Source organism: Tachyglossus aculeatus, chromosome 12, assembly GCF_015852505.1.
Source record: "Tachyglossus aculeatus isolate mTacAcu1 chromosome 12, mTacAcu1.pri, whole genome shotgun sequence".
NCBI classification, from domain to species: domain Eukaryota; kingdom Metazoa; phylum Chordata; class Mammalia; order Monotremata; family Tachyglossidae; genus Tachyglossus; species Tachyglossus aculeatus.
In genome coordinates this window covers 16,377,682-16,397,659 of record NC_052077.1, presented here as the reverse complement: position 1 = coordinate 16,397,659, position 19,978 = coordinate 16,377,682, and the positions used below count along the sequence as shown (strand labels likewise).

At 40.9% G+C, this 19,978-nt stretch overlaps 1 protein-coding gene across 1 annotated transcript in view; it reads left to right on the top strand.

Annotated features, from left to right (window-relative positions):
* INPP4B (inositol polyphosphate-4-phosphatase type II B) overlaps positions 1-19,978 on the top strand; it is a 514,133-nt gene that overhangs the window by 194,599 nt on the left and 299,556 nt on the right. The window contains exons 4-5 of the mRNA XM_038755090.1: positions 7,364-7,447; positions 18,098-18,323. Of these exons, the coding sequence (XP_038611018.1) occupies positions 18,233-18,323 (91 nt within the window). The 5' untranslated portion in view covers positions 7,364-7,447; positions 18,098-18,232. The remainder of the gene's footprint in view (positions 1-7,363; positions 7,448-18,097; positions 18,324-19,978) is intronic.

The following is a 19,978-nucleotide window of genomic DNA, read 5'->3' as shown; positions in this document are numbered from 1 at the left end:
AATTCATATTCACTGTGCATTTAAGACACTACCTTGCATTTTAAGTCTTTTATATGGCATTAAAGTGCTTAATTTGTGCCAAGCCCTCTCCTAAGCACTGGATAGATACAAGTAAAGCAGGCTGGATATAGTCTCTGTCCCACTCGTGGCTCACCATCTAAATAGGAGGGAGAACAGGTCTCGATTCCCCATTTTACAGTTGAGAAAACAGAGGCACAGAGAAGCTGTGGCTTGCCCGAGGTCATCCAGAAAGTAAGTCGTGGGGCCACGATTAGAATCTGGGTCTTCTGGCTCCCAGACCTGTGCTTTATCCACCAGGTCATGCTGCTTGTTTGCCTGTTTTCTTTCTACATTGCGAGGGTGCCCCCAGGTCAGAGTCTCTGTGCCCCGTGGCCTAGAGGCAGAAGTGGGCCCCTGTTTAGGAAATCATGTGAGGACAGGGACTGTTCTAAAGTAATCATCCCCACCTTCCCTAGGGTCCCCAGACTGGAACTCATCCCAGCCTGAATCCTTCCAGGGCCTCTCCAAACCCCAAATGGGTATACCCAAGACACCTCAAGCATCATGGTAATGGAAAGTCCAGGCACTACAATGCCCTAGCAATTCATTCAATCATATTTATTGAGCACTTACTGTGTGCAGAGATCTTTACTAAGAGTTTTCTTCCCAGTGGAGAAAATCAGAATCTAGTACCAGATCAATGATAATAATAATCAAAAATAATTGTGGTATTCGTTAAGCACTTACTATGTGCCACACACTGTAATGATTCCTGAGCTAGGCACTAGCTAATCAGGTTGGACATAGTCCGTGTCCCACATGGGGCTTATAGTCTTAATCCCCATTGTACAGATGAGGTAACTTGAGGCACGGAGAAGATAAGTGACTTGCCCATGGTCACGTAGCAGATAAATGGTGGAGCCAAAATTAGAACCCAAGTCCTTCTGACTCCCAGACTTGTGCTGTTTCCACACAAGACCATACTGCTTCCTGTTTTGTTCAATATCATGACTGAAAGGTAATTGGCATCTTGTTGATAAACTTTAGCTCTCTCGCTATCCTGCTAGCTATCCTGGCTAAGAGCTGAGCAGACTGGACCAGATAATGAAATGTTCTGAAAGCAGCCCAAAGCATTTTGGTTTAGGGTTTTGCGTACATAAGTACCAAGAGTGATTGTTTCTCCTTTCGTTCTCTGGGTCTTTGTATCTTTAGTCCATTAAGTTGCTGCCCGGCAGAGTGTGGACTAAAATATATTTCAGGTGAGACACAGATTACGCATTCTGGGGCATGATGGAGATTTATGATAACTCGCTGGAAGTCATGGGTCCCATAAATCTCTGCTGCATAAATCTGGTATTTTCTTTGGTGACAGATGTAGCCTTGATTCTATATTGTTCATTTGATGTAATTTCTCGGGAACATGGTGTTGTGGGAGCATATTAGAATGGAAATTGGTTATTCTGAATGTTGCCATAAATATCATTTAGGTTTATTGCATTGCTAGGTTATTTGGTATTATGTGACTGGAGCAGTTACAATTAAGCTAAGAGAGTCAGAGCAGAGTATTGTCTGTCACATGGCCCTATCACAATTACAGTGCCCCATAAAGAAGTAGTTAAAAGTCTGTTTGGGGTTGGATTGCCAAGTGAAAGTGGTCACCACAAAGCCTCTATAGAAATGATTGTAGGCCAACAGCAGGGGTAAAATTAGGGGCTCAATAAAAACTGTAAATAATGATGGCTTCCAGAAATGCTGTCCAGCCTTAGTTTTCTGGATGTTGTATGGCAAAGTTATTTTGAACCTGAAAGAGGTGGAAAAGAGGTGTATTCTTTGGACCCTCTGAATTGCCTGGCTGATTTTTCCAGGGCACCCCTGACTGTTAGATTAAAGGCCCTGAGCTTTAATGATGCTACAGGCATCCCCTTATGGGTGGAGAGGAGTGCAACAACACCCTTGGTGTCTCTACAGCTGAGGTAGTTGCTCCTTCACTCCAGGTACTGAAACACCAGCCCGGGGAATGCTGTAATCTGGAGCAGTGCCGCCCTGAAAGCTGAACTGCCAGAGTGCACGGGGCACCTCCTGGGCCACCGCAGGCCCAGGGCCCCGGGGAAGCGCAGGGGAAACCACAGAGTCCACAATCTGGTCACTACGGCTCCAGGTCACCCTTTGTGAGGCTGTGGGCAGCCCTGACCTGCAGGCAGGGAAAGACAGAGTTGTTAAACTTCAGAGACTTCTCCCGGCTGCCCTTGCCCCCAGATTGGGACTGTGTGTGTTGTTGAGGCCCAAGTGCGACCTGGGAGAACAAAGCCTCCTGGCGAACAGCAATTGTTTTTGGTGGGGGCATCCCAGCTGGATCTGTGTACTCTGTTCCCCCAGTCCTTCTTTTCTGAAAATGGTATAAACAATCATAACAATGAGGATAACTGGTATATGTTAAGTGGTTACCGTGTGCCAAACACTGTACTAAGCGCTGGGGTAGATACAAGATAAATCAGGTTAGACCCAATCTCTGTACCATGTTGGCTCTATAGAAAATATCAGGGAAAGATGTCCTAGTTATTTTTTTGTTTATGAACTGTGCCAAGTTCATGGTAAGCGCTTAACAAATGCCATTAAAAGAATCTACCAATTCAGTAAATCAACATGCCTTTGACTTGATGAACACAAATGTCCACATAAATAAAGATATATGCACCCATTATATTGTATGACTTTGAGGGCAGAGACCACTGTCTCTTCTGTTGTGTGCTCCCAAGCACCTAATCCAGCGCTCTGTATTCAGGAGTTGCTCGGTAATGAGTAGTGATGATGACACATTTATACTCACAGATTTAACTCAGTATGGAAGGTGGCTTCTATTAGACACGGTTGTCTGCAAATGATTTAATGGTTAAGACCTACTGACACCTTCCTTTCTTTCACTGGAGTGGTCTGGGCATCCTCGGTCAAACCTGAGGGAAGATTGGAAAAATTTCACAGATCTCACGTGCATCTTTACTGATGATGTCTGACTCCGAGGCAGGGAACGTTTGCAACAAGTACTCTTTGTCATAATTCATCAGAGAGACCTGAATACTCTAGTTTCTGCTCAGGCAGACAAGACACCTTTGCTAAAAAATACTCCCGGAAGTCAACTGGTGGATAGCTGCTGCATAGAGCCACAATTAATCGGTGGTATCTATCGAGTGCTTATTGTTTGGAGAGCACTGCACTAAGTGTTTGGGAGAGTACAATACAGTAGTTAGAAACAGCGTGGCTTAGTGGAAAGAGCACTGGCTTGGGAGTCAGAGGACATGGGTTCTAATTCCGCCACCGCCACTTGTCTGTTGTGTGACCTTGGGCAAGTCACTTAACTTTTCTGTGCCTCAGTTGCCTCATCTGTAAAATGGGGATTAAAAGTGTGAGCTCCACGTGGGACAACCTGATTACACTGTATCAATCCCTGCACTTAGAACAGTGCTTAGCACATAGTAAGTGCTCAACAAATAGCATAATTATTATTCCAAATTGTACTTTCCAAGTGCTTAGTACAGTGCTCTACACACAGTAAGTGCTCAGTAAATACAATTGAATGAATGAATGGTAGACATGCTCTCTGTCCACAAGGAGCTTACAGTCAAGAGGAAACAGACATTAAAATAAATTAGATAGGGGAAATGGTGGAATGTAAGAATTTGGACATAACGGCAAAGGATGGAGTGGGGTGAATATCAAGTGTTCAGTGGGTAAAGATCCAAGTGTTTTGAAGTTGGGAAGAGTGGTGATCTGTCAGATATGAAGGGAGGTCCGGGTTCCAAGCCCAAAAGAGAATATGGGCAAGGGTTTGGTGGTGAGGTAGATGAAATCAAAATGCAGTGAGTACATGGGCGTTAGAGGAGTGAAGTGTGCGGGCTGGGTTGTAGTAGATCAGCAAAATACAGTAGGAGCAGTTGAGCTGGTTGCCTTGAAGTTGATGGTAAGACATTTCTGTTGGATGTGGAGGTGGATGGCCATCCATTGGAGGTTTTTGAGAAGTAGGGAGATGTGAACTGAACTTTTTTTTTTTTTTAGAAATATGATCCGGGCAGCAGAGTAAGTAAGGACTGGAATTGGGAGAGATGGGAGGCAGAGAAGTCAGCAAGGAGTCTGATGCTGTAGTCAAGCAGTAGCAGCAGCACCCTCACCCCATGTTGCTAATTATCTGCAAGCCACTTTATTCTTAATATTGTCCCAAAATGGTACTAGATTTCCCTGTACAGTTGCCATTTTTATAACAGGTTAGTCCCAATGGAATTGCTTCTATAGATAATTTTTGTTTTCCATTTTTATTCTTATTAATTCATTCATTCAGTCATATTTATTGAGCACTTATTGTATGCAGAGCGCTGTACTAAGGGCTTGGGAAGTACAAGCTGGCAACATATAGAGATGGTCCCTACCCAACAACGGGCTCACAGTCTAGTCTTATGTTACTGATATGATATTTAAAAGCTTTTATTCTTATTATCCACTGTGTAAACAAAACCAAAAGGATCTGGGATAAAGCTGTCAGATATTGGTGTCCCTGGCCAGTCTGCTTCATCTCCCAGAAATCCTCCTCCTCCCTTGAACTCCCCTATACCAGCTCACTCTCACTCTTACTCTTGCTATCACAGCTTGCCTATTTTCACCCGGCTCTTCCAGTTGAAATCAAAGAGCTGAAATATTTGGAAAGTCTTCAGTTTTGCTATTTGCCGTCTATTTGAATCACGTAAAAACCCATACCATTCATCAAGATTCTGTTACCCTTGGCCAGTGTATTCCAAAGAAATGTTATCTTTGAAGTCCAAATTCTCATTTCATTCTGTCTCTTGGCTAGATATTCCAATACCAGTTAGAATATCAGTGTTTCACAGTTAGTACCCTAGGGTTTTCGTAACAGTGGCAAAGACACCCGACTAATAATCAGCATTGTCTCTTGAGGAAAATTTAAATGAGAGTGAAGATCTATGCTTTGATTCTGGAGCTTTGTTCTCTTCTCTTCAGCCTTTCTGGTCCAAGAGAGAAGTCCCTCTTTCATCAACATCAAGTCCTTTCATATTGTCAAAATCAAAATCTTTTCTGTGTGGCTTTCTCTGAAGACTTTATCCATTCTTAGAATGGAACTGACCAATCTCCTATAATCTTGTGTGCAGGAAGCATCCTGTGATAAGTGTTCACCCAGATTTGCTTAACAGCTTCCAAATGACTCTGTGATAGTCAGATACTTTAAAGTTTTAAGTTAATTTTAAAGATATTCCTAGACAGGTATTGTTGCAAATACACTAAGTGGAAACTGAAAAAAGAGGTGAGGCTTAAATAACCATAATCCGGTTAATCTGTCCTAGAAGGAGTAGTTTTACTGGTCCCATTTGCCCTCAACCGACTCCTCTTCCAAGAACCACCATGTTTCTGGCAACCTTTTTAGGAAGCTATGTTCTTACTGATTCATCCAGATACCTGCTATCTGAAGGTATCCACTTTATGGTTATTTGAGCTCTCTGTTTTCCCAAAATGCATTGATTTTGATCATCCTGTAGAGAGTAGTTGAGCTCTTCTTGATCCTAACTCTTTCTCACTTTCTTAATTCTTTCCTACATCATCTTTTTGGATCCTTTTCCTTTTTGTTTCTTCTTTATTCCCAGGGAGTGTACCCGGCCCTTAGAAAATAGTAAGCACTTGATGAATGGAATAGTGATGATTATTGTTTGTGAATTTGATTAGCATTCTTAGCGAATTCGTAGAGGTGGGAGGCAAGAAGATTTTTTTTTAGGTTACAAATGATTTTTGATTTCGATGGAATCTCCATGACAAAGCCAAGTTAGGGTAATTATTCAGTCAGTTTGATCAAGGTAAGTAGATAAACAAGACAGTTTAGATCTTTGTGGATTGTTGGTCTAACTTATCCGGTTTCCACTTTGATCAAATCTACTCTACTAATGCACACTGTATGCTACTCTACTAATGCACACTGTATGCTTGTTTATTGAATTTTCCAGGGCCTGCTCCAGGAATTTATGGCCAGTGAATATTCCACAGTAGAATGTTTTGTTCTCTTCCTCCTTCTTCACCTCCCACAACCTCATCTCCCTAATCATCTTTTCTTGCCACCCCACTCTGGTTGTTGCCGCCACCATAGTTTTCACACACATAGCTCACCCAACTCTCTCACCACTGGATCCTATCTCCTGTTGGGGCCTAGGCTTAGGTAACTGACCCAAGAAACTGTTGACTGACGTAGAAGTAAGCCATCATATTTTTGACTTGTATGAAAGTTTTTATATAGTTTTATATAAAATCATTCTGAGAGGTTCTGAGAGAGGATGGGAAAGATTCTGATTTTGGAGTCAATTTTCCAGAAACATGTAAATTTAATATTGCAAATATTGTGATCAAAGCTAAATGTTGAAGGTATCGTGGTCATCTGTTTCTGATTCGCTCTCTCAGGAGGGAGATTATATAAAGGAGGCTAAGAAAATGAATAAAAGAGTTTTCAGATGTCAAGGAAAATTATTTTATTTGACCAATAGGTGATGTAATCTCTTCCTTTCTCTTGGTTTTTAAATTCGTTTTTGTTTTTTTTAATCAGTGATCTCCCTTGCTATCTGTACTCATGCATCCATAGACATGTACAGAAACACTAATACACACCCACTGAACTCTGGCCTGTCAAAATGGAGGAGACTTCACAAAAATGATTTTCTTAACTTCATTGTCATTTAAGGATAAAAGTAAGGATAAGTTCTTCAAGGGGAGGAAAGCATCACAGTAATAAGCTTATGTTAGGGCTAAACAATAGCTCTAATTGAGAAATTACACTTCATTGTTGCTTCTCAAAGCATTACAATTACTAGTGGATCATGTTTGAATTATTATTGAGCACCTACTGTTGGCAGAGCATTGTACCATGTGTTTGAGAGTGCACAAATTACAAAACATTGCTTCTGCCCTCAATGAGATAACTTCACCCTTAGCATTTAAAATCTTCCTCTTTTAACTTCTATGTGTAAGAGCCATTTACTTGCTAAAGCTCCAAAAGGAGTTGGTTTTAGATAGCTTTTCACTTGTAATTTGGTTTTACCATGACTTATAAAAGAAATAGGAAAGTGAAATCAGGTGGCATAGTTGGCTTTTCCTCCCGTGTAGTAAATTTTCTCTAGTAACATTCAGTAAGCTGAAGCCAAAAGATGTGGAACAGTAATTAAAAGCTGGCTGCATCCCATCTGTCTTGTGCTAGTAATGTTTTGTCACTTTTCTTACAATAAGTGGTTTCAATGTATTGTGAATATTAGTTGTGAAAACTGTGTCTGAAGGGCTTCCCATTTAAGTTTCAAATACTAATGTTTTGTCCTTTTGTTCTTTACAGGTCTCTGAAGCTGGTAAAATAGGAATCGTGGAGGAGGGTCAGTTTGCCAGAAGCAGAAATAAAGAAATGCATCACTAATTATCAGTAAGTAAGGAAAGTATAATGTTTAGCTTTATGCTGGATCTTTCAATCGTATTTAATCATACTTATTGAGTGTTTACTGTGTGCAGGGCACTGTAGCTTCAGGTGCCCCTGGGCAGACATCAGAGGCAGAGGGCAGGCACCCTCCCCATAACGGGAGGCAGCAGAATATGAATAGATATATCGATAGGAAGAACTGAATAATCTAGTAGGGAGGCATTCTTGAGACTCAGTGAGTATCACAAAATAGGTCTATGGGTTCAGCTGTTTGTTTGAAAGTAGAATTGGAGTATAGGTGTAGGGTGCACAAAAACTTTCAGTTTAGAAGTAGATAAGCAAATTGATTTTGGATAATAGCAATATAGTATCCTGAATTTGTAAATCACTTTTATTTTCCAAGGTATAGTCACAAGAATTATTTAATTTTGTCCTCTCAATAGAATGTAAGGTAGGAGAGGTGGGTTAATTGAGGAAAGTAATCTTCAATTGAGAGAAATAATAATAATAATAATAATAATGATGGCATTTGTTCACTCATTCATTCAATCATATTTATTGAGCGCTTACTGTGTGCAGAGCACTGTACTAAGCACTTGGGAAGTACAAGTTGGTAACATATAGAGACGGTCCCTACCCAACAGCGGGCTCACATTTGTTAAGCGCTTACTATTCATTCATTCAATCATATTTATTGAGCTCTTACTGTGTGCAGAGCACTGTACTAAGCGCTTGGGAAGTACAAGTTGGCAACATATAGAGATGGTCCCTACCCAACAGCGGGCTCACAGTATAGAATGTGCAGAGCACTGTTCTAAGTGCTGGGGGGGATACAAAGTGATCAGGTTGTCCCACGTGGGGCTCACAGTCTTAATCCTCATTGTACAGATGAGGTAACTGAGGCACAGAGAAGTGAAGTGACAATAATAGTGATAATAATAATGATGGCATTTATTAAGCACTTACTATGTGCTAAGCGCTAGGGAGGTTACAAGGTGATCAGGTTGTCCCACGGGAGGCTCACAGTCTTAATCCCCATTTTACAGATGAGGTCACTGAGGCCAAGAGAAGTTAAGTGACTTGCCCAAAGTCACACAGCTGGCAAGTGGTGGAGCCGGGATTTGAACCCTCGACCTCTGACTCCAAAGCCTGTGCTCTTTCCACTGAGCCACGCTGACCTGCCCAAAGTCACACATCTGACAAGTGGTGGAGCTGGGATTAGAACCCATGCCCTCTGGCTCCGATGCCCCTGTTCTTTCCACTGGGCCACGCTGCTTCTCTTCAAGAATCAAGGCACTGAGCACCCTTTTGACCTATCTTTAAACTCTGCTGCTCCCTTGTACCACTAATTTATTTTAATTCCTGTCTACTGATCTAGAGTGGTTATAAGATCCCTGAGGGCAGGGATAGTGTCTATTAACTCTATTCTTCCAAACAATTAGAACAATTCACAGCCCACAGTGAGCACTCAAATGCTGCTGATCAATTGACTTGTTCAAGGTCATTCAGAGGCAGAGCCTGACTAAATCCCAGGCCTCCTGATTATATAATCTGTTCTTTTTCTATTGGATTATGTGCTCTCATTACTTTTTACGGTAAATCATGTTACAACATTGTCTTTGTTTTTGCACTTGATATTCAATCCCCCGTCAGCACCCCAGCACTTTCGTTCATTTCTGTGATTGATTTTAAAGTCTGTCTCCCGCTCTGGACTGAAAATGCCTTGTGGGCAGGGAATGTGTCTTCCAACTCTGTTGAACTATTCCAAGCGTTTAATAAAGTACCCTGCTCACAGTAAGCACTCCCGTTAATTGGTCAATTTTTATATTCGAATCATATTCAGCATTGAATAATTATAGGCTGTTGGACTTTATAGTATTTCTTGGTATTATTCTCATTGTAGTACGGATATGCTGAAGCTTACAAAATAAGTGGCATGTGTCCTTGTATGCATAAAAGAGCAAGTGAATCTGCTAGGATTAAAAGCCTCCAGGAAACAAATTATCAGGAAGAAATAAGCAATGTGAGAAAACTAATCTGTCATGCAATGTTCATTTCAGATATCTTCTGGCATTTTTGGAAGCCTAAACTGAGATTATAATGGTCACGTGCATAAATTTATACTCAACATTTCATAATAAAAAAGCCAAAGATAAAATTTTAATTAAATCCTCTATCTTTGAAAATTTAACTTTCTAAGGAAAATGAACAAGGCATCATCAGAAACTATAGAGTGATTTCATCAATACTAATTTAAACATGAAATATATCAGCTCATAGAATTTGGGCAGCTTTGTGAATTAAGAACTTTTGATGTCTCTATTAAAATATCCTGCAGATGTAATTTATGAATCAAAGCATCCATTCTCCTTTGCCTCAGCATATGGTATTTAACTAGAATAGCCTATTTTAGAGTGACGGCGGCTCATTGATATTCCAACCACTTTAAACTGCTGAGAAAGCAGTTCAGAACTACTCTTTGCCAGGGCATGAGAAAAAAGAGCAAACCTCTAACCCTTCTGAAAGTCTTCCAGTAAATCTCTGTTACTCGAAATTGGTCTTGGATGGGCACTTGTAAATCTTTGCTGTTGGAATTTGCAGTTATTTCAGTAAACGTACTAGATATAACTGTCAGCCAAAGTATACGTACCATCAAAGCAAGTCCTTTATGTAGCTACCCCAGAGAGAAAATTCCTGAGTATTCAAGGATTTCTACTTGGATGATAGCGAAGAGCCTGCCGTCTTGTACTTTTTTGCCTTTTTTCGGATTTGGATATTTTAAGATTGAAAACTTAGATTATACAAAATTAAAATCAGTTTCAAAAATTGAGACAAAACTATATTTGAGCCATTTTGGGAAGTTTAATGTATTTTATGTTTTGACTATTAGACTAGACTTTTTCAAGAACATCAAATCTTGAAGATTGATTTTTGTTCTGACAAAGCATCTTATTCCAGGGCCATGAAGCTCGATGCATGTAGTAATAGCACATTCATACGTTGAACCAAAATGCTACTTTCAATCTTCATTAGAATTTTCTTGTACTTTGGTAACTCCTTAAGATTTCTAGTGTTTGAAAAATCTAGTGTCCACCTTCTTGTAAATCATTTCATCAGTGTTTGTTTTATCAGAGGAACAGGGGAAGTAAAAATTCCCCTATTTTCTTTTTAATGATTTGTCTTCCCATATGTGTATATGTATAACTAAATTGTTTTATTTTTTCATAGATGCATTTTTTCCTTGTGACTTTAGTTCTCCAATTTTTTTTATTTAGAGCTAGTTTCCTTGGCCGAAAGGCTCCTCTGATCTAGTCTCAACAGCAGAGCCAGTGGAAGGAAAACCCAGAACTGACAAGACATTTTACGTGGATATGTGCTTTTAATAATAGCTGCCTTGCCCTATTTTCCCCTTTCTTGGAGAAGGGCCTAGACATTGGGTGAGCCTGTTGTATTGACTTTTAAAGCACAGTTGTGCTTTCATTGGTAGGGCAAGTAAGTTAAATCAGGGAAGCAGGATCTTGCAGATGCAAGGTACGGGACAGTTCTTACTCAGAGTCTCTTGGAGTGAGGAAAATAGCTCCAGGAAGTCTGGACTCTACAATCAATCAATCAATCATATTTATTGAGCTCTTACTGTGTGCAGAGCACTGTACTAAGCGCTTGGGAAGTACAAGTTGGCAACATATAGAGACGATCCCTACCAAACAGTGGACTCACACAGTCTACAGTCATTGGGTCATTGGGAATCCCAGATTTCTGCCAGTTGGAAGGGACTGTTGTTTTCCCTCTTGCTTAGCCTGCAAGCCCCATGGGACAGGGACTGTGTCCAACCTGATTAACTTGCATCAGTGCTTAGGACAGAGCTTGGCACATGGTAAGTGCTTAACACGTACCATAATTACTATTATTTTCCCTTTGTTCCTCTGTGTACATGACTGCCCCAAGACTGAGAGGACCAGGGTTGCTGTGGGTTGCTCCAAATGGGAAACTCTGGCCTAAATCCTCTACCCAAGGGGTTCCCAGAAAACTCTCCCCATCTCATTCTGGGGCAAGGCCAGAACTGCATGCAAATGACATTAACATTTGTGGCAAGATCCAGGCTGACAGCCCTGGTGAATGATGTTTTTGCCTCACACTGCATAGATCGCCGTGGACAGAAGCCTTGGCGGTTTTGCCAAAAGGCCTTTAGAACACTTTTCACAGACAACTGTCCTCAAATACGAAAAGCTGTTTCTCTTGTTCCCAAATTAGACCCCTATCACCAACGCCAAAGTCTGAATAGAATCTGAGCAATAGCAACCCTCTCACTGTTGGGATTTAGGAGTTTGTGTTTCATTTCCCCTATTAGGAAATATAATGTTCCTGAACCTCCTCACTGGAGTGTGATGAATTAGTGAATTGCAGTAATCACACCACCCTGAATTTGTGAAATTTTCTGAGGATCAGAAAGTATCCCTCATATTGGTCAGGACCAAGCACTGTAGTCAGTCGTCAGGACCAAACACTGTATTCAGTCCTCATTGATTCATCCAACTCCTTTCCATTGACTCTATTTGTCTGAACATGATGAATTCATAAAGATGCTCATTTGCAAGGATGATAATTTTGTTGAGGCTGTCATTAAAGTAAGTTGATCTCATTATTCTACAGAGTGAGAGAGCTGGTAACATGTTTGTGGGCTGGTAAAATGTGGTACTTTTTTTTCAAGAGTACTTGAAATCTGCAGAAAAGCAGAGAAAAGCAAAGCTAGGGCTGTGATGGAAATATTTCTTTACAACTTGGAGTAAATATATCAAGTGCTTCTTGTTTTAAGGAATTTTCTTTTCCTGTGATTCACTGAAGGAAAACAATGAGATTCTGCGAGGAAGCAGTGCTGTTTAAGAATGCCAAGCAATAGCTTGAACATCCTGGAACACAGAAGATAGGCACTATTTTCGTGGTAAACAATACTTTGTAAATTTACAAATGTGGACATAAAAATATAGATGCGGAGCTGATAACAGGTCCTATGCCTTGGATGATGATTGGCTCAGAATAGGCCTAGGCCCTGAAAAGGAAACCAGCAAAACACTTTACTAAATGAAATGGATAATTATCATGTTTGGAAGTAGACATCGTTTTGATAACTTAAATGATTTGAGCAGTACATCCTGCATTGAATATACATTCACTGCTCGTGCACAAAGGACATTCTGATGGCAGTCGACTTCAAAAACAACATTGTCGCATTTTCCAATTTAAGATTAACCTAGAATTTAGGTGTATTTTTGAATGCTCATGGTTCAAGTGTTTAGAAGTATTCCCTAAATTGCAGTTTGGCATTAGAGTGCCAACCTTAATGTTGTGTTCCTTTTGAAATAACAAATATGTTTTAAGGGAAGGGTGGGAGAAGGGGTATCTCAGAGATATTCTGGTCTAATGCACTTTGGTTTTATAAAATCTGCCTCCTGACGAGTAGTAGTAGTGATAGTATTTCTTAATAATAAAATGATGATGGCACTTGTTAAGTGCTTACTACGTGCAAAGCACTGTTCTAAGTGCCGGGTGGGGATACAAGGTGATCAGGTTGTCCCACATGGGGCTCACAGTCTTAATTCCCATTGTACAGATGAGGTAACTGAGGCACAGAGAAGTTGACTTGCCCGAAGTCACACAGCTGACCAGTGGCAGAGTCGGGATTAGAACCCATGACCTCTGGCTCCCAAGCCCATGCTCTTACCACTGAGCCATGTTGCTTCTCAACAATTTCTTGTACATACTGCTTGCAATGCACCCTACTAAGTGCCTGGGATGTACTAAAGGAAGTGACACATTCTTTGCCCACAAGGTGCTCACACACTGATGGAAGAGACAGACACATTATTTATAGAGTAATCAAACTAAGCAATCATGCTTGCAGCAGAATAAACACAAATGTGTAATGGCTGAAGGTGTTTATAAATAAGTATGGAAGTGCTAGAGGTAGCTGCTGGGCCAGCTCAAATGACAAGACCTACTTTAGGGCATTTTCTTTTGCTGTTATGCTAATTTAGCATTGGTCTATTTAGAAAGTTAATTTACCTTTTACTTATTTTGGAAACTGCAACCGTTCCTATTTTAAAACAGTTCAGCCTGTATAAGAAAAGATTGAATGCTGGAAAAATATTTGCCCTGTAGAAGGAACATTTTATATGGCCCAATATATCGAGGTTTTTTCTTATTCTTTTTTTTTCTTTTCTTAGAATCATGAAGTTCTAAGTTTTAAAAACTGGAAAGAACTCTGGAAAATCTGGTTAAGCCTCCCTTCTTCCTTCTGGCAGATGAATGATTAAATCACCCAGGACAGATATATTTAACTCTTACTGATCTTCAAAGGTGGGGGGGCTCTTGGCATATTTATTGGCATATTTTAGGATACTAGAAAAAATGAAACAACTATTTTTATCCAGAAATACTATTATGAGCATAATAGTCCTCTAGGATGTAAGCTCATTGTGGGCAGGGAGCATATCTACCAACTCTGTTGTACCCTTCCAAGCACTTAGTGCATTGCTCTATAAACAGTAAGTGCTCAATAAATACAGTCTATTGAATTGTTCTAGAAAAGCCTTCCATCGTAACTAAAAACATAACCTCCATTTCTCATTTTGAGAGATTCACCCAATTTATGCGAGGATAGTTGAAGTTTCTGACTTTCTGCTTCAGTTTTACAGCTTCCCCTATTTCTTTATCACTTTCTTCATCATGCTCTAGTGGGCTATAGAATAGTCTTGCCTCGTTATTTTTGTTGTTCAAGTTTGGAATTTCTACCCAGAGATTTCCAAGATATTTGTCTTATCTACTAAGATTTTGATATAATTTCTGAGCAGGGGGTGCCAATTTTTATTTTGAGCATGAGCATTTTATATTATATTGGGAGCAGAGCATTGGTGGGGTGAGGTTTTGTGGGGTTGCAGGAAAAGAAGAGAACAGCAAGGGGCAGGTGGGAAGAAGAGGGAAAGAGATTTATCCTCCCACTCTCTGTCATCTCCTCCTTCCTCCGTTTCTGTGCAATCTCCTTTTCCTTCTTCACTGCTGCATTCATCTGAGTTGCCATTGCCAGCCAAGTAGCAGAAGCTCTGAATAGGATAGGCCAGCCGAGCCATGCTGGACATGGGCCCTGGCCTGGGAAGTGTGGTGGTGGTTTTACAGACTGGTTGTCGAGGGTTTCTGCAGCAACTGCAGTGGCTCTAGAGCCCTGACACCTGCCTTGACCCAGAGGCATCCCACAGTCTGTCTGGGAGCCCAAATTAAAATGGACATACAGCTGGTTCTCACTGGACTCCAGAGATGAGGACAGGAAAAGCCCCCTGCCTTGATCTTGAGGGCAGAGGAACCCACAGGCTCTACAGGCAGGTTGGGGTCCACATTTTGGTGGCAGGAGAAAATAAATGGAGATGACTTCTTGATTCACTTCTGGTCCCTTTCTGGCTACTAAAAGCAAGGTAGGGCAGGGTAGGCTAGCTTTTACTGCCCTTTCTGTCCTTTGCACTCTTGGAACTGATACCCCTGTTCCTGTGTCTGTTCACATACAGACCCAAATCTGTCTTTCTGCAGTGTTTAGGGCCCGACAACACTTTTTCATTTGTTTTATTTTCCTCAGTATGTTTTAGAAACTTGTACTACCCATCAAGATTTTAACCATTTCATTGTTCAGATTGCTAGTAGTAATGAAAACGTGTTTGTATATTTGGGTTTTCTTCTGGGCTAACGTTCACAGTGTTAGCAGTGTTTAGGGCCTGACAAGGCTTTGTCATTTGTTTTATTTTCCTCAGTAGGTTTTAGAAACTTTTACTACCCATCAAGATTTTAACTATTTCATTGTTCATATTTCTAGTAGTAATGCAAAAGCATCTGTATATTTGGTTTTCTTCTGTGCTAACGTTCACATCTGCCATCATCTCCATTTGATTGGCAGTGAAATTTATTTCTTTGTCTCCCTGAAAGCCATATTTGACACCCTCTCGGCACCCCCAACACTATCCTGACTGTGAGCCATCTCCTCCCCAAGATTGTCCTAGTAGCACTCACTGGTTTTTCCTTGATTAAGTGCAAAGGTGCCCTACCATGCGTTTTAGTTTGCTTCGTTTTGGTTCTGGTGGAGCCCATCCCTGTTGTATAAGCTCCTCCCAATCCTGAACATGACTCTTCCTCAACTCCACACCATGGCTTCACCCATTCATTGAGGCTCTGGATTTTCTCATGACTCTCGGGACCTGTCCATGGCATTGACAGTTTAGAGAATGCTGTCATGGAAGACCTGAACTTTAGTCCCTTCCTAACAATTTAAATCTGATATCAAAAACTCCCTGCTACAGTAGCAATAATCAGGATCACTCGTACAGCCATTCCTGAGAAGAGTTTGGATTGTCAGTGGTCCTGCCTGACTCTTCCGTCCTATCTTTCCCTTCCCCTTTCCTACTTTTACCTATTTGTCCTTTCTGGTCCCTTCCTCCCTATTTTTCTCTTCTACCTTTGTATTTCTTCTTGTTCTTTCTTCTTTCTCTTCCTCCATTTTTTCATCTGTCTCTTCATGTTCCTCCTTCTTCCTCCTCTATCACTTCTTCCTGTCTACTATGCTTTCGCTGCAGGAGCCGTCTTGTCGACTTTCCCCGGGTTTTCTTTTGCCTAAGGCAAACAGGCATCCCAATTTTACAAGAGAGTCCTGAAATTTCAAGACCAGTCCTGTTTCTTTGGGACATGTTTATGCCCCCCAGACTTAAAATTATTAGGGTCCTTGTCACACCCAATAAAAAAATTTGCTCTGTGTGTGTGTGTGTGTGTGTGTACACACACCATTGGAAAGTTGACCCAGGGAGGGAAAGATTGTTGAAGGGAACAGTGATTGTCCTGTTACTGAGCCTGCAGGTCTGCGGCCTGGGCTGCTCTTGGTGCCCTGTGGGCTGGCTCACACAGTCCAGGCCTCAATGGGGGTGGCTGGGGGACGGGGGGGGCTATCCTTGTGTGTCTAGCTCACAGCTGAGCTGGGGCTGTCATTCTCTGCCTCTTCTCACTGCTTCCATCACCCAGTTGGTGACAGCAGTGGTTGTCCTATTTGCCTCCCTAGATGAACTGGTAAACAGCATCCTAAATGCTGTTTGGACATTTGTCATGGCTGCAGAAGGTGATGGTGGAAAGTGCGATCCCTCTCCCTTTTCTCTTCCTTTCCCCTTTCTTTTTCCTCCATTTTCTTCTCCCCTTGCTCTCCCTCAACCCCCTTTCCCTTTCATCTAGCCCATTCCTCCTCTTTCCCTTGCCTCTTTCCTTCTCTTCCTTTTCCCTTTCATCTCTCTTTGTTCCTCTTTGCTCCCACCTCCCTCTAAGGCCTGCAATCATCCCACCTGAGGTAACCAGAATTCCGATTATCTTCTGCTTGTCCTGGGAAGAATTAGCCATTGATTTAATTCGCAGAAGAGAATCCCATCCACAAGGGCCAAGGAATTAATGCAAGATTAATTTTCTCCCAGAGTTGATGATTTCTGTTTGATGTTGAAGCAGCACTGGGCCTGAGGTACTCTTCCTAGTTGTGCTCTAAGCCAGTGTGCATTGATCTGCAGCTTAATTGTCATGTTGGTTGACGTTTTAGATGTTTTCTGGGTTTAATGTTTCCCTAGTGAACTTTTAGAAATTGAAATTCAACTTGAAATCTCTTGTTTAGGGACAATCAAGATTGATGTCAATGATTTGTTACGATTGAAATCATATTAGTATTCAGAAGCAAGTCAAATCAATGCCAACAGCATCAATTTAGTGATCATTTAAAGATTTTGGGGTATTTCAATTCAGCTGGTAACTTCCTTTAAACCACATGTTTTTTTTTTCCTAGTTCATTCTTGATCATATAAATCAAGTCAAATGTCAAAACCAATCTGTACTATGTGAGTCTGTCTATAGCACAGGATGCTAAATGTGTAGAGAGATGTTTTCTATGCTAATTGCCATCAAATTTGTTAGCCTTTGCTGTTACCTACATTTCCATATGAGCTGAAGCTCTTAAAAATTATTATTAATTCTCCTAAGCATCTGATCATTAAGCAATTACACTTTATCAGATAGAGCAGCCTTATTATCCATGGATAATAATGAGATCGGAAACTCCCACGTTCAACCTGTTGGCTCCTCACGGAGGAGATGTGTCAGGCTAAATTATCTCCCCAGCCTGATGAGCAGAGTCCTGGCAAGGGTGAATGAGAAGCTGAGCATAAAGGACAGTTCTAATAGAAGAAATGATGGACATACTCACCTTAGTGAATCCCATTGGCCCGTTTGTCAGGATGCTGCCTTCTGTTACTGCTAAATGGAATTCCTGTTTAAGTTAGCAGCCCTGAGAGCTACCAGCTGAGCTGCTGAATCTCAACTCAGAAAGGATTTCTCATTTCAGTTTTGATAATCCTGCCACCTAGTTTTTCCACACGTTAATTGCTTTGGGAATGACTCTGCAGCCTGGGTTTGCTGGCACACCGAATATGAAGCAAAAGCAATTAGATGCTAGAGATGTGTTGGGTGGGTGGGCTTTTGTTGGCATGAGGATGAATGGGGAGGGATAGGTTTCATGCTTAACATCAATCCTCACCCATGATTCATAGTGCACCCCTAAGTAACCAGGGCTTTACCATTCTTAATGTTTTTCAAATGCAGAGTTTAGGAGTGGAAAGCCTGCTTTTCACCTCAGAGCTGCAACAGTACTAGTCTCCCAGTCTTGGGCCGAGGAGAGCGGACAGGCACGCGCAGAAGGCTCGGCGCATTAGAATTCAACAACTGTCAAGCCCAATCATGGAAATCAAAGAGGAAAGAGCATCTGAGGAAGGACATCACTTTCTCCCCCCGGCCCAGGGTGAGGATCTAGGGGAGCTCCGGTGCACAAGTAAGTATGTGCTGCATCCTTCTCACTGGATTTTATCTTACCACCTTTTAAATGAACAGAAGTGAACATTCTAGCCACGCACACAAGTCAGTTAAAAAAAACAAGCAGCACAGCTCACATTGTTCCTGATTGACAGCCTGCTTGCAATAGTGTGTGGTACGAGCTGGTAGATGTTTTCTTATTATCAGTATTTCTAGTTTGCATTTAGACAGTTTCCTTAAAGATTTATTTGATCGTCTTTTTGTGAGCTAAAGGTGTTAAAGAGCATCAAAAAGCTTGTTAGAAGCTTTAGACTGTACACAACATGCACAGCATAAAAGGCCTCAGTCATAAATGTATAAAGCTTAGAGGTTGAGCTACATTCAGAATTTAAACAGCAGAATTGATCTTTGTATTATTATGTGAGTAATTAGAGTCAATGGAAGGACGAACAGTAGGGTGGTTCTTATGTTTAAAACACTAGGGTGTGGGGTTATGCTATTTGCTATGAATTCTGTCATTCCTTTTTCTTTTCAGAAAATTTCTATTGCCCACTTATTTAGCACTGGCAAATACATGCCCGACCTTCCATTCAATTTACATTATAAAATAATCTTTTTAAAGTGGAGTGGTTAGAGTTAGTGTTGAAAAATGTAGTTGTCAGAGCACTGAGCCAAGATAATTGTTATAATAACCTTTAAAAAAAATTCCTATTATTTGGATTTCACACCCAGCCCTTCTTAGCAAGTGACATTCTAACCTCTCTAGGACAGTTTGGAATTGTGAATTACAATACCATAAATGCCAGCCACGAGGGGGGTGAAAAAAGAAACAATGTGCAGATTTCAGCTTCTGAACAGAACCTGCTGATATCTGTTTTATATATTCTTTCTACACACTTGCCTTAGGTTTGTGTGGCTGCTCAAGCAAAGACTTCTTGTTGTCAGGAGCAGCCTTCAGGTATTAGGAGAATGAAATTGCGGAACCACAGTTTTTGACAATAATTTGGCCATTTTCTTCTGGCATGGCTGAATAGATCAAGGTCATCGGAAAATCCTGTCCCTCCCCACCCACACTGCTTTTCACAATCAATCAATGCCATTTATTAAGTGCCAAGCATTCTTCTGAGCTCTTGAGAGAGCATAACAGAAGCAACAAATGTTCCCTGCCCTCAGGATGTATGTCATGACTGTATCATATGTAATTTTACTCTCCCAAGGATCTTAAAATGGTTTACCTCGAGAACCTCCTCTTGAAGGGCTGAGTAAATAAATCTTGAGTTCCAGAAGACATTTAGCTGTCTCCACTTTGGCTAGTGGAAACGATTTTTAATAAGCGTACAAAGCACATAGTTTCATTTTTATTAATATTATGATATTTCCTCTTTTATTAATATTACTATATTTACTTTCAGAAAGCACAGAATACAGGTGGTTTTGTAATCTTGAATTGCAGTTCTTTAGGACAGGGCTGTATTCTATTTGTATTAATTACCTAAAAAATAATCCAAATCAGAGTGAAAACATTTGGGACCATATAATCCAGGAATTGAACATTACATAGGTCTGGAAAGTAACTGCAGAAATATATCTAGTTGCCTCTGACAGTCAGTGGCTCTATTCTGGGAGTTGTCAAGGTGTAGTTTGCAATGGGGCTACAAGTCTTCATGCTCCCAA